This window comes from Limulus polyphemus, unplaced genomic scaffold (assembly GCF_000517525.1).
Source record: "Limulus polyphemus unplaced genomic scaffold, Limulus_polyphemus-2.1.2 Scaffold2094, whole genome shotgun sequence".
Classification (NCBI taxonomy): Eukaryota; Metazoa; Arthropoda; class Merostomata; order Xiphosura; family Limulidae; genus Limulus; species Limulus polyphemus.
This window is the reverse complement of record NW_013667704.1, coordinates 123,029-137,493: the sequence shown is the minus strand read 5'-3', so window position 1 is coordinate 137,493 and position 14,465 is coordinate 123,029. Positions and strand designations below refer to the sequence as shown.

Below are 14,465 nucleotides of genomic sequence, written 5' to 3'. Positions count from 1 at the left end.
AAATTTTACTAATAAACCATTATTTCTATTAATTAAACATACTGAATATTGCAGATAATAGTGTTCATGGGCATCCTTGGGAGGTGGAGGTGAGAAACATAATTCTTTCTTTATTTATTTACAAGTTTTTATCCACTTCACAATTTCATACTACTTATTACACTTAATTTTCAATTCTAACAAAAGTCACCAGGTTTGTCAACAGCTTTAGTTAAAAACCTCTAGACACCTACCCTGTATCTAAATATTGAAAAACATCACTACCAAGGTAGCTTCTTGGATATTGGACATGTCAGTTCTAACTCAGGTCATCAAAGAGACTGATGACATGGTCTTGCTGATGTCCTCTGAGCCCTGACACAGTGTGATTGGGGTGAGCCTGTTGCAAGAGAATGATGCAGTCTTCAGATATCCCATGAGACAGTGTTGTTGGGGTCAACCAAAATTTACTATTATGGAGTATATATATAGCTGCAACTCTGCAGCATGGCTTAAATTAGTCTCATAAGTATTAAACCCATCAAATCTGACTGTGGGAGCTTGCCTATTCACTTGACTGTAACGATAAAACTTTGAAGGCAGGTCCATCATCTCCTGGAAAAATTTTTGCGGATGCCCATGATAGTGTGGTTGACATATTATTTTATTTTTCTTTACTTTCACTCATAAGTTCTTATAACAGTTTTTTTTTCTAAACTGTAATATAGAAACTTAACCTTTATCATTACAGATCCCCTTTAAAATGCTCATGAGCTCCTCAGGTTGAGAATCATAGGTTTAAAACTTTTTTTTTCCCCATCAGCTGTTTGTAAATTTTGGAAACAGATAAAAGTGACATTATATTCTTTAAATGCGTTTTACATATGTTAAGTTGTGGTACATGCTGCTATTCTAAATTTTATATTTTAACATTGATTTCTATCGCTCATTCAAAGCTCCTACCTTTAGCATTTCTATATATATATTACCATAATGCAATGAGATACTACTTTGCTTAATTCAGATATTGGATGTTTTGTTGGTTATGCTTCTTTTTCAAGACAACCTCAGCTCCAGTGGATAGAAATTTGACAAGTAATGAAATACACAACAGGGAACAACCCAACCAGAATTTAAAAAAAAACCTTCTTTAAAAATTAATACTCTGAACTTAAATTCTGTGCAAAGACTGCAAAATAAAAATAGCTTGCAAACCAAAACCTGGAAACAAAAAAATTGAAAATCTGATGTATATGAATCAACATAAAAATAATTTATAGATACTAATCTCATAGAATTGATGGTTGAGTAGAAGAAACATATAGGAGGTGAAGCATCTTATAAACTTTACATTATCATACTGCATAAGATGGTAGGACAAGAGAGGTCCAGTTTAACAACATATCAATGTAGAATAAAAAAACTGTGTAATGTAACAGGGATAAAAAAATAAACCCAACAAAATACCAACCTCCTAATAACTGCGAATCAGTATCAGGGAGGCAATCAAGATTAAAAGGAATGAAGATGGGTCCTCGTAAAGGATCAGAGTTTGAGGAAAATGGTAAGGCAAATGGATCACTTGGAACGGGAACAAGATGATACCCATAAGATACTGCTTTTCTTGCCCATCCTTGTACCTAAAAATTACAAGTATTAAAAATTTTATTCAAAAAATCAATAAAAGCAACAGTTCAAAGCATCCAAAATCTTCACTTTTACTAAATTATTATGGACAATGATCCTCTAGTAAATATATCTGAAGACTCACAATACATTTCACTTAGTATCTATATGGTACAAATATTTGATTTTTATAACTCAACAAAATAATTTAATTCACTATTATACAGCAAAAATGAAATATGATAAATGCATACAGAGAATCAAAAACTGGTAATGTCAGATTGTTTCTTAAGAAACTTCAAATTATGTATGAGTAAACTTGAGACAATTTCTTAAACACTTGAGGATATGATTAGGTCAATGTTTTAAATGATTAAAATAATCGGTATAACTAATTTTCTTTTTAATCTATGGTCATTATTTTATGAAAATTAAAATTTGTCTTAAATTACCATCTTACAAATGAAATTTCAATGTTTCAAGACACCCAAGTCTTGAGAATTCTTTACTTCTTAAGTTAGGCTTCATACCAAAAACTTGGAACTAAAACCAATTTCTGAACATCCACCAAACATTCTAACCTACTACTTCTGGTTATAATGGTATAGAAAATATCTAAATACATCAGTCTCTCTAAGCACTATGTAAGAGGAAGAAATGATCAATCTACAAGTAATCATGAACCAGAATTCAAGGTCTTCATAGTCTAAGTCGTGAAATGACTTAAGGTTAGGGTTCCATAAATGTCAATAAACTAAAGGGTTCAGAAAATCTAATGCCACTATATGTGCAGATGATATATTAACAAATGTATAGTTGTTAAGCCTTCCATTGGCATATGTTACTCTTTTTTTTTTCCCAAGAGAACAAAACATTCATGGAGAGAGCATAGAAAGCAATGAAATATCACAGGCTTATATCCACTTATAATGCTTCATAAACTATTACTTAATTTGATGATTTTGAACAGTTCAAAAAATTAAAATGCAACCATTCTAGGCCATCTAACTAAGTGGAATACAAACAGAAATGCAGTTGCAGCTCTAGCTCTTCTAAACTGGCTTTTTTCTTGCTCAATGGGAGTGTGAGTTGTAAAAATTATGTACAAATGGACTAATCTAGTGCTTTCAGAGGGCTGTTTCAAAATATAAAAAATGATAATGTTTGTGATTATTATTAATAATGTATGCACCATATTATATTTTAATACTAACATCCAGTATTCAAATATCCTTAATAACTATACCATTATAAACACATGTTGCAGTTGACCATCAGTTTGAATAAATCAATATGCTCCTCAATATTAATGATAAAGTGGCATGCACAACTTTTATAATAGTTTGACAATTTGAATGATGTTAGTATGTTTAAAATAGTAGATGTAAATGGAAGTTCTATTTTTATTTTTCAAACCTAGATTTTAAACAGCACTCCTGTATCTTTAAATTACAAAATTCAGTTACTAATAAATGATGTTTTACAATCACTCAAACTTTAATTTGTGCTTATGTGTCCGAATGAGGCCATTAGCAATAAAGAAAGTAGTAAAGGGAATTGAATAAAAAGGATGTACATAAAAAGTCATCTAGAAATGACTGAAACAAGATGTTACCTATAAGACAATGTTTCTCTTGCCTATCCCTGTACCTCATCATTACAGATATCCTGTGTATTGAAAAATGTTGTTGGAAACACCGATGAACAAACCAACATACACAAAATTTTACCCAAGACTCGGAAGAATTATAAAATTTCTTAGGGAAACATAACACAAATAGATAAAAACAAATGTATAAACTATTCTCAAACACTGTCTTATTTGCATTAACTAATAGAGGTGATACAAATGACAACTGGAATTTACGAACAATGTGAATATGATGACAGAAGTGAAAATCTGATCATTCTTTTTACCATTTTGCAAAGAACTTCGGGGAAATATATGAATGAGATAACGTGCTTCAGTTAGATGTTTTAAATTTGTAGGTCTTCAGAAAAGTACAGAGAAAAGAAGTATTAAAGACATCATAAAATAGTTTAAGAGTTAATAACATAAAGGAATAGGGAAATGAAGTATTGAAGACATCATAAGATAGTCTAAGAACTAATAACAAAATTGTACAGAGACAGAAATTTTAAAGACATTATAAATAATCTAACAATTAATAAATGAAATTTAGAGAGACAGGGATAAAACTACTATGTTTGAAAACTATTCTACTAAAGGGCTGCAGTATTGAGGAAGTAAGCTGGTGACAGGTCAGGACAGTACTATAAGGAAAGAACAATAACACAGCTGAAAAATTTTATAGTTGAAACATAGTAAAGAAAAAAGAAAGTATCACAAATTTCATCATCTAATGACAAAGGATTAAGTCTTGCTTTCACTATACTATCTCCAGTATCCTATATACATTTGCTTATGGTATTCACAAAAATGGTCTAACCAAAAGAAACAATCAAAACAAAGGACAGTTTAAGCTTTTAACATTTTCCTCATCAAAAGTTAATGCATTTTCTCTAGAAAAAAACAAAAAAGCTAATAGATAAAAAGGATAGAAAATGGAACAGCAGCCATATTTCAAGCAGTAAAAACTATGGAGAAATATTAAAAAAAAGGCATAAGTACAACAAAAATAATGGGAGACTGGGAATATGCACATCTATACAATCTTTACAAAGGTAGAAGTTTAATATTGTTGGATTCATTACTAGTAGACAAAACAAGCATGGTAAAATCATCTAATGTCATCAAATTAAGCAGAACTAAAACCATTAGAATCCAATTAGCAAAAAATGATCTCTCCAGTGGCATAATTTAGTTTGGGTTAGACAGCTAGATCACTGCATCAGTGACACATAACAAATGCACAGATGGATCTGAATATTAAATACAATAAAGAAAACTAGTACAATGGAAAACTAAAGTATAAAGTGTTTTCTTAATGATACCATAATCTAGAAAGTGAGTTTGTGTAATAACAAAATAATCAGTGAGAAGATGCAGATCTCAACGAAAAGCTAGATAGGGCATCCTTATGAATGTAATGTTCTTGATATTGAAATTCATATTCCATAATAATTAATTTCCTCAGCTGTTACTCTTAAGCATAATTTATATTACAGGTATGTAGATTAAAGAATTGCTATCTTTGGAAATTTTGACACTCTACTTCTATTATGTTTGAGATAATATTTGCAACCACATTATACTGAAAATTGTGATTTCCATGCCAGAAAGAGGCAGTAGCATAGGAAGCACTTTCACTCTGATGATTACAGACATTTGTTCATTGCACTTAATGTCAGACCACAGAACTGATCTATTCTCTGAAAGAAGGCCACAAAGTAAGGATCAACCATCAATTTCATATGTTCATTAAAAATATCTGAAGAAAGATATTTACTCTTTGATAAATACATCTGCAATTCATGATCATCTTAAGAGCATAAATTTAACAACTATATCTAATTTCTATCATTATAACCCCTGAAAGCCTACCCTTGATGCAGAAGATATTCTAATGAAGATAGGTGCTTTAATAACATTTGTTGTCTTAGCTGTTTCTGTTCTTTATGAACTTTATATAGCATTGAAACAACATTTACTAAGTTTTCAAATTTCATGCAGGCTTTTGGAATGAGCATGACTAGATTTCTGCTTAGTAAATAAATATAACATCTTCTTCCATTCACAGAAACCTACTCTTGAAAATTAAGCACTTGCCTTTGTGTTAAAAGTACATCAGTTATTTTCCTTTCATAATAAAAGCAGCAGAAGCAAACCAGCTTCTGTTGACTTTCACGTAATGTAAGCCATAGATATTGATTAATTAAATCAACTTGCCTGAATTAATCTTCACTGTCGTAGTGGCTGCTAGAAGTTTGCTGGAAGTGGTTCGATTTTTGGCCTTTCACAGTTAGGCTTACAATATTCATTTGTATAACATCCAAAACACAGACTCCATTTCAACAGTTTGTTCATACAATTCCATAAAGGCTGCATCTGATAACTTTACCTGTTTGTCTTCATATTGATTAGCATGAATATCCATTTAATTTTCCAACTGCATAAGGTATGCAATGGTTGAACAGATATTTTGTGGAAGCAACTCATTTACATATGACTTGTCACTTTTTGGAGATGATCTTCTTGATTTTGTTGTGTAATGTTGCCTGAGACACATGGATAGTTTTTGCCATTAACATTTGTATTACTGGATTCTCATCTCTTAAAAAGATGGTTTGTTTTAGGTTTTTTCTGAATGATCCTGGTGACCCTAGTTGATACATGTTCCTTTAAGTACAATGGATATACCCAGTTTGGAAACACTAAATACCAAATCTAAACACATTTTTATAGTCTGAATGAGCTGTTATATACCTTCCCAAAATTGCCAAAATGTTAATAGGTAGCTAAGGCTATGGCTGTCACATGAGTTGCTAATTTGCATATTCAAAACTGCTTTAATATAACATACTCAACCATTTATGTAGAAGCCTCACAGCATTCATGAGTATTTAGGAAATGTCAATAATTTCTCACAGAAAGCTTTAGTGTACTGCAATAAATCAATTTATATTACATAAAAGTTAATTGGATGGAAATTTGTGTATAAAGTTTCACAAAAAACCTCTTTTGCTCTTGGAAAACATAACAGAAATAAGCAACAACCTTGTTAATAATTCCAACTTAACTAAAGAAAAGGATAAAAGAGAAAAGAAAATTATGTACACATCTCTTGAAAACCTCCATATATGAATGTGGAAAAATTACAAAAATGGATAATGAAAAACTATATACTGATATAACCAAGAAAACTTTAAACACCCTATGTTACATTAAAAACACACAAGAAATAAAAATAATTTATGCAATTCTGTGTGATTATTATTGAGTAAGTTTATCACATAATAAGATTAACAATGGCTGTATAGATGGATAGACAAGATGCAGATATGAATGTGCTGCTATAGATCTTGGCGTGAAAATTCTGGTTTAGTTATTAAAAATATAACTGTAAGGTTTGAATTTTTGAGCACTTAACAGCATTTTAAAAATCACTCTATAATTCTTAAAACATATCATGACTTAAAATTCTAAAAAGAAAACTAGAGTAAGACCTTCCACTGTATATGCCAAAAAACAAATATCAGATGAATGCTATCTAACTCACCAGATCTGCTAATATGCTGCCTGTTGCAACCAACCACTCGACAAGGATTTCAAAGGCCTCAGATGGACAGAAGATAGAATGATAATGTAAGTGTCCCCATTCTTCTCGACCACTTTTCTTACCAACATCAATGTCAATGTTTGTGGCCTTAAACTCAATTTCTAAATAATTTAAAAATCAAAAATAAGATACTTTCACACTATGAACCCATTTAGATTTGACACTTTTATTATAGTTGATTTGGAGCATTACTCATTTCTAAATTATAACATTTAATACTGTTGTTTTTCAATACACTTGTTTGTTAAAGTAATTATGAAAAATTCTCAATCCAAAAAAACCAGGATATATTAAACATCTTGAGAATTGTAATGTCAAGTCAGAAACTGTACATGATGAAATCATGACTATATATTTATCTTTGATTTTAAGTTTCATTTCAAAACTTTTGACTTTGTGTTTGACCTAATCTGCTGTTTTTCATGCTCTACTAATTTTCTGAAATAAATTAATAGTGTATTGCATTTTTAATTGCTCTTGAATTAGTAATCAATGTACAGGTTTGTTCAAAACAAACAGAAGGGAAACACATATCCTTGACTAGTCTTAACTGGGTCATCACTAGGAAGCATGTTCACTGGACACTTTGAGTTTAAAGATTTCAAGATTGCATCATATTTTTAGAAGGTCAAGTCTGATTCATAGGTTGTGTTATTAGAACAATGGAATTTTAGTTTAAAAATGTTGAAAATTTTAAAGACAATTCAGAGTGAAATCTGAAAAATGTTTGAGGACAATTCTTATGAGTACTTTTTAAACAAGTCTGCGAGAGTGCAATATAACCATAATTAGATTACACAAAGATGGAAAACCATGTCATTCATAGTACAAGCAATCTTAGTGCTACATCAAGAATGTAAATTGAATAATGATGCACCGAGTCTCTGTGAATTTGCGACAACAAAGACAAAATCAAAAAGTACAGCAACAGTGGTGTTTACCAATTAACATGTCAAAACTGAAATAGTGTATACATAGGTCAAACAGGATGTTCCATAGAAACAAGAACTGAAGAACATTCTAGATGGAAATTAAGGAAAATAGATTCAACCTTTGCATCCCATCTTATTGAAACTAAACACCAATTTGATCGAGAAAAAAACTACAAAATTTTACATATCTGTGAAAAAGGTAAAAACTAAATAGCCTGGAAATTTAGAAATAAACAGAAGCCTGAAAACAAATCCAGAAAAAATTCTAAATGACCAAAATAACTTAAGCTCCTCCCCACTTGTCTCAAGGTGAATGTCAAGGTTACTTCTAGTTATTTTGTTAAACCTACTTACAAACCATTCCAGTCTATATCTGATGATACCTTTACAGACAAAATTATGGTTGTTGATAAATGAAGTATTTGTGAAACATACAACTGTCTTTGTTTTTACCTCAATTCTGTAATTATTGAAACAATTTTGTAACTATTCATATTCCATTCACAATCTCAACAAATCACTGAAGTTATGTACCAATGACAGCAGCATCACGAAATACTACTTGTGATTGAAGCATCCAATACATTGATGATACCTTAAATGATGATCAATAACATAAGTGAATTTATATGGTTCAGTGCTTGACTTGATCAAGCATTTGGATAATGACTAAAGAGCTGAGAGTACTTGTCTAGAAAGTGCTGGATTTACATGTAAGAGACAGCTCAACAGCCACCAGCATCTTAACAGATATAACTTGGATTAAACCAATCATACTGCAGCTACGATGGCCATGTTGTTGAAAATTATTAACTGAAAGGAAATGACATTCCTTGCTTTCCAATCTATTGCATAGCATTCCAAGGTACACTGTATGCACTAACTCTTCTGATTAACATTTGATCATCATGAAGCTAGAACAGTCATTTGGTCAAGAAACCAGTAATTTAAAGGAAGTAGTGATTCTTGCTTTCTGAGCTATCAGGTGATATTGTAAGTACAATGTATGCACTACAATATTCGATTACCACTCGATCATCACAAAGCTAGAATGGCCGTTGCCTAGTGCATTACAAGTTTGTACGATTGGAAATGATAGCTCGGAACTCAAAAATTCATCTGAAATGGTATTGTGGCCCTTTCTTTCTTAATGGTATTGTGGCCCTTTCTTTCTTAGCTAGCTGGTGGTATTGTAATGTAAAAATGTACACTACACAGAATGATTGCCACTCAATCATCATGAAGCTGGAATGGCTAGTACAAATAGATGTAATGCCTAGTACATCAAAGTTTGCCCAAACTGAAGATTATAGCTAGAAATTTAAAAACTCAGATAAAAGGGGATTTGAGCTCTTGCTTTCCGAGATACCGTGTGATTTTCAGTGGCAAAATGTCATTTGATGTTTCACAAAAATCATCACTAACCTGATCTAGCTGAATGAAAAACCTCTATACAGCATAACACTTGATCCTCATTAGATCTTTACTGGTAAACCTTCAAGGCATGTAACTTCACCACATGCAGTGAGGTAGTTGGGTTTTGTCTGAATATATATACTGATACATGTAATAACACCACAAACAAATTTTAGCTGTATGCAGTGAGGTAGTTGGGTTTTGTCTGAATATATACACTGATACATGTCATAACACCACAAACAAACTTTAGCTGTAAAGACTTAGTTTAATTTGCTATTAGTATATGTTAAAATGTGTGAAGAAGATACATTTATATGACCTTATATATGTATAAATAAATGTGTGTGTGGTCTTACACACGTATGTACATAACATGAAGTCATTCAAAAGTGTTGTATAATGCAAATGGACCAATTACACAAAGAACACAACATTAGAATGGAAACAAAAAATTTTAATCTAGATGTTAAGGCCTTGTGACATGATTACTGACCTATAAGGTACTGTTAAGATAAAGTGCACCTGTTATTTTTCATTAATACTAGTAAGAAAAATTTTTAATTTTAGTCATGAAATATTCAGAAAGTAGTGCATTTTACATGGAAGATAGGAGTAACATGGATTACCTCCACGAAAAACACAGTTTTGTCTGTTGTTTTTAGTAAGAATAGTGCAAAATATATCAATAGGGTTGAATAAAAAATATTTATGAGTGGGTGAAATTATTTTTATATAAAGCACAAACATCTGTGTGTCTGTCTGTTTGTCTGTTATCTAACTACTCCAAGGCCGCTTAGCCAATTTCAAACAAACTTTGTGGGATGATAGTTTGGAACAAGGGGCACTTGAACTCCTTCTACCCCCATTATTGCTGTTATTGAGCATTTATTATCTTTGGCACAAGTTAACTACAGTCATAGATGGCGCCACAAAAAAAAACTTAAATTTTCTATAAAACAGCATACACACAGTATAGGGGGAGGGCACGCAAACATATCTCAGAGAGTGTACTAGTACTCTATGAAGGAACACAATGAAAAGAAATCAAGAGCTGGTAACTGAGGATGATGAATAAGAGAGGGAGACAGAGGAAGAGGTAACGGAGGGGTAAGTTGGAGCTGGAGAAGCTGTGGAAACCATGTCTGAGCCTGCCAGTAAAGAGCAATAAGAAGGACTTGACATGGAGCGGTATGGATGATCGAAATCACCTGGTGAAGAAGTCGATTGGGAGGATTAACATATGGGTATTTGTTGGTCCAATCCTGGCTGAAAGCACTGACAAGAGCAAGAGGATGAGGGACTGGAGAACAAAACAGAGGTAATTTGAGGTTGACGGATGTGGCAAAAGCATCTATGTGAGGAGTACCCCACTGAAGTCAGAGCCACTGGAAAACAAGAGGATTGAGAGACCACTCTGTCAGATAGATTTTGTCTGGATGGGAAAGCTGATCCACAACAAGACTGAAAGCACCCAGAACATGACACGCAATGATATGAATATCTTGCGTGTGGGCCCAAAAAAGAAGATCCACTGTAGAATTGTTGGAATGGATCATTACCAGACGATTTCTGGCCAGATGGAGAAAATGAACCAAAGCAAGAAGCTCCAGGATGTTGATATGATAAGACTTCTCGGCCATAGACCAATACCCTGAAACTACCTGTTGATCGACCCATGCCCCCCACCCACCCCCCACATTCCTGAAGGGATGCATCTGTGAAAATGTGTAAATCTGAATGAGGAAGAGGAAGTGTGAGTATTGTACAACCACTATTGCAGATCACTGACTAGGGTAGGAGGAAGGGTAATAAGAGCCTGTAAAGGATCCCATGCAAGATTCCTCTGGTCGTGAAGAGCCCACATATGAGCATGATCTAAGGGGGATAAGGGCTGCCATGGAAAATCACATCCCCAAAAGCGATAGAACCTTGCAAGCTGTAATAGAGGGAGCACTAAGAGCGTGGAGAACTGAAAGCTCCATAGAACAAATTTGAAGAGGAGAAGATTGGGCCCAATTGAGATGGGTGTTGAAAAAACACACCCATATGGACAAGATATAGGGAGGGTTGAAGGAATGGCTTCTCCAATTTGATTAACCAACTCACTCGAGCCATTTCCAAAAGCAGCTAATGAGTGTGACAGGCAGACTCCTGTTCGAAACAAGCTAACAGTAGCCAGTCATCCACATAATGATGAAAGCACAAACCGAGAGCATGTAGGTGACAAGCAAATGCTCTGACCACATGACAAATAACATACGGGGCCAAAGCATGCCCAAAGGGCAGTGCACAAAACTGATAAACCCAAAGATATGGCCCAGACTGATGAGATATTGGGAAATGCAAGGAAGCATTCACAATGTCTATCTTGGTCATTCACAAACTCGGAGAAAAAGCCCACCTAAGGGTGAGAAATGATTCCATGGTAAAACAGGGTAGACTGAGAAATTTATTGAGGTGGGACAAATCTATTACAGGCTGCCAGTCTCCGGTTTTCTTGGGGACAACAAACAACCTGAAATAAAAGCCTGGAGAAAGATGATGAACAGGTTTGATGGTCTGTTGAGACAAAAGGTCTTGTACAGCCTCTGACAGATGCTAGCAAGTGGTAGGATCATGAGGCATAGGAAATGAAATGGGTACCCAAGACAAAGGAGGGTGGGGGGAGAGAAATTGGAGGACAAGTCCCTCTGACAAAACCTGAATAACCCACTGATCTGTGATGAAAGAATGCCAAAGGGAAACAAGTTTGCACAACTGCACAGACCAGAACCCACTGGGTTGTCCCCGGTACTGTTGATGCCATGCCATTCTCTGTAGAATAAAACGACAAGACAAGGAACTCCTGGAGGGAGGAATAGATAAGGGCTGAGAAGGACTAGGAAGGGAAACAGGAATAGGGGGCTTGTCGTGGTTCTGACTGCAACAAATGAGCTACCAAAGAGAAAAGGGTAGAGTGATGATGCACAGACTCCATGTGTGATTCTAAAGTCTCAGGTACATGGTTGAAAAAATACTGCCGAAGAAAAGGGGCCATACATAAATCACTCAAATAAGTGGGCAGCAAACAAACCTGGAACAAGGCTGCATTGCGACCAAGAGATCCAAACAATAAAAGGTCAAAAGGTATGCTGTGTTGGTCACTGTCATGTGGATGACAATAGGGGACAGCACTGTTATAATTTAGTGGTCAAGCTGAGATCCAATGAGGCTTGAGGACCAAGAAGTTCACAGGCATTAGAGATACATTTTCTATAGGTGAATAGGGTGAAAGTACATGCAAAGCTGTAAAAATGTCACTTGACCAACGTATTCCATAAAATACTCTAAATAAAAGTAGTTTGAGAAAAGAATAATGGTTGTAAATGGGTATATATAATGTTATTTCAAGCAATACACATGGCTGAACTTTCAACCATTTAGAATTTATCTGATCTTACACTTTCAATATGAACTTTTGCTAGCTAAGATCAAGATCTTTTCTTCTGGCTATCTTGTTCTTTAACTAGCCAGGGTGTCAATCGTTTGTGTGCTGAAACTTCCAAATCTATTTCAGATGCCATATTAGTATACATACAAAATCTCTTTTCCATTTATTTATTCAGTTTTTTCTGGGCTGAACTATCCAAAATATGTGCCAGAAAACAAATAATTATTATAACAATAAGAATAAAGATGCTAGATAGTAACAATATATTGTGAGCATGATTTAGAAACTCACTTTTCTCTACATGTTGAGTTATGTGCCATTCATCGGTTGGCTGTTCTCTTTCTGTCCATGGAAGAGTAATTATTTGTTGTGGCGACTCAGAAACTGGTAGTAATTCTACTTCAAGCCATTCTTCACGAAATAATCGAATATCTCCCTCTTGAAGTTCAGAGTTTGACACTGAAATTGACATTAAAATATAATATAAACTGTGAGAAAAACTGAATATTGAATAATTTGTGACAGTTTAAAGTGATGCATCTGACAAAGGTCATTTCAGTGTGGAAAATGAACAAATGTAACATGTAGATACTAATAGCAATAAAAGAATCTGCAAACTTTCACTTTTAAAGCTCAAACGTGAAGCAATTTTTCTTTTATATATACAAACACAAAAGAACTACTATCTCTACTAACAAAAACCAAATATTTAAATAACTAGCAGTATCAATGTCAAAAATACAGTATTTATATTTTATCTCCATGAAAGAAGTAATATTCAGTTTTAGAAAATTAATCAATGAATAATGAACAAATGAAAGAAAAAATTCATTGTACCCATATGCAAGCAACAAAAGTAATCACTTCGATTAACTTCAGGAACTTGTGGTTGTAGTCGTAACTTTTCTTTTTCCCATAAATAATAAAACAGAATGTTGAATAAACGTACACCCACCAAGAGATTTTAGCTGGTTTTTATCTATCTTATTCTAAAATTAAAGCTAAAACAAAATCCAGTGATCATGTTTAGAGAAGTTTCATTACTTAACAAACTATTGGTAACTTATTTAGATGGGTTTAATTAGAACGTCCCTGTGCTGTAAAGAAGTCCCAGCTTTTTGTTATTAGATGGATGTAATATTAAGAAGAAAACATTTGTATGAAACATTATGGATGTAATACTCAGGAAACCTTGTTTTGCATATAACAATACATCATACTTTAGAATATGTCATAATGGATAACAAAAAAGTGCTAACTGTTGCTTTATTTTTAGAAAGTTACAGACCCATTACTTTTTTTCTTGCTACTGATAAAATATTTTCTGATGATGCACTTTAAAATACTTTTTTTTTGGAACTGGTCTTGATTTTAAAAACAAAGTACTACTTCCTAGTGTTTTTGTAAAACTTAATAGACATTTCTAAACATTTTATGTTTTTGAACATATACATTATTTACAAAACAATTCTGTAATATTATTTTTTGCTTTTCTTTTTAATCACAAGAAATCAGGCAAAAATTACCCAGAATGGAAAACAGATTAAGATTACTTCAGGTACTGATTAAGAATAAGAACTTCAATTTCAAACTAGTCATAGCAGAAACAAATCTTTTTTACCGAAAAAAAAACGTCCACTGGTCTCCTTACACACTTTAATAGATTTATCCCGTTTACGTATAAACGAAACCTTGTTACATGCTTACTAAACAGAGCTTACAACCTGTGCTCCACATATCTTAATATACACTCTGAAATTTCGTTCTTACATGACACCCTGAAACGTAACTGCTATCCACAACACTTATTAGAAAACATTACCAACATCTTCCTAACAA

At 33.2% G+C, this 14,465-nt stretch overlaps 1 protein-coding gene across 8 annotated transcripts in view; it reads right to left on the bottom strand.

Moving 5' to 3' along the window:
- Positions 1-14,465, bottom strand: part of LOC106465918 (GATOR complex protein DEPDC5-like) — a 141,607-nt gene that overhangs the window by 11,933 nt on the left and 115,209 nt on the right. For 7 of the 8 annotated variants that reach the window (XR_002612097.1, XR_002612094.1, XR_002612096.1 and 4 more), the window contains 3 exons: positions 12,918-13,085; positions 6,786-6,946; positions 1,451-1,619 (listed from right to left, as the gene is read on the bottom strand). Coding sequence is in view for 3 of the 8 variants with exons in the window: in XM_022393867.1 (XP_022249575.1) it covers positions 1,451-1,619; positions 6,786-6,946; positions 12,918-13,085 (498 nt within the window). In the remaining 5 variants the exon portion in view is untranslated. Of the gene's footprint in view, positions 1-1,450; positions 1,620-6,785; positions 6,947-12,913; positions 13,086-14,465 lie in introns of those variants that run through there. The other variant, XM_022393868.1, reaches the window with a different exon arrangement.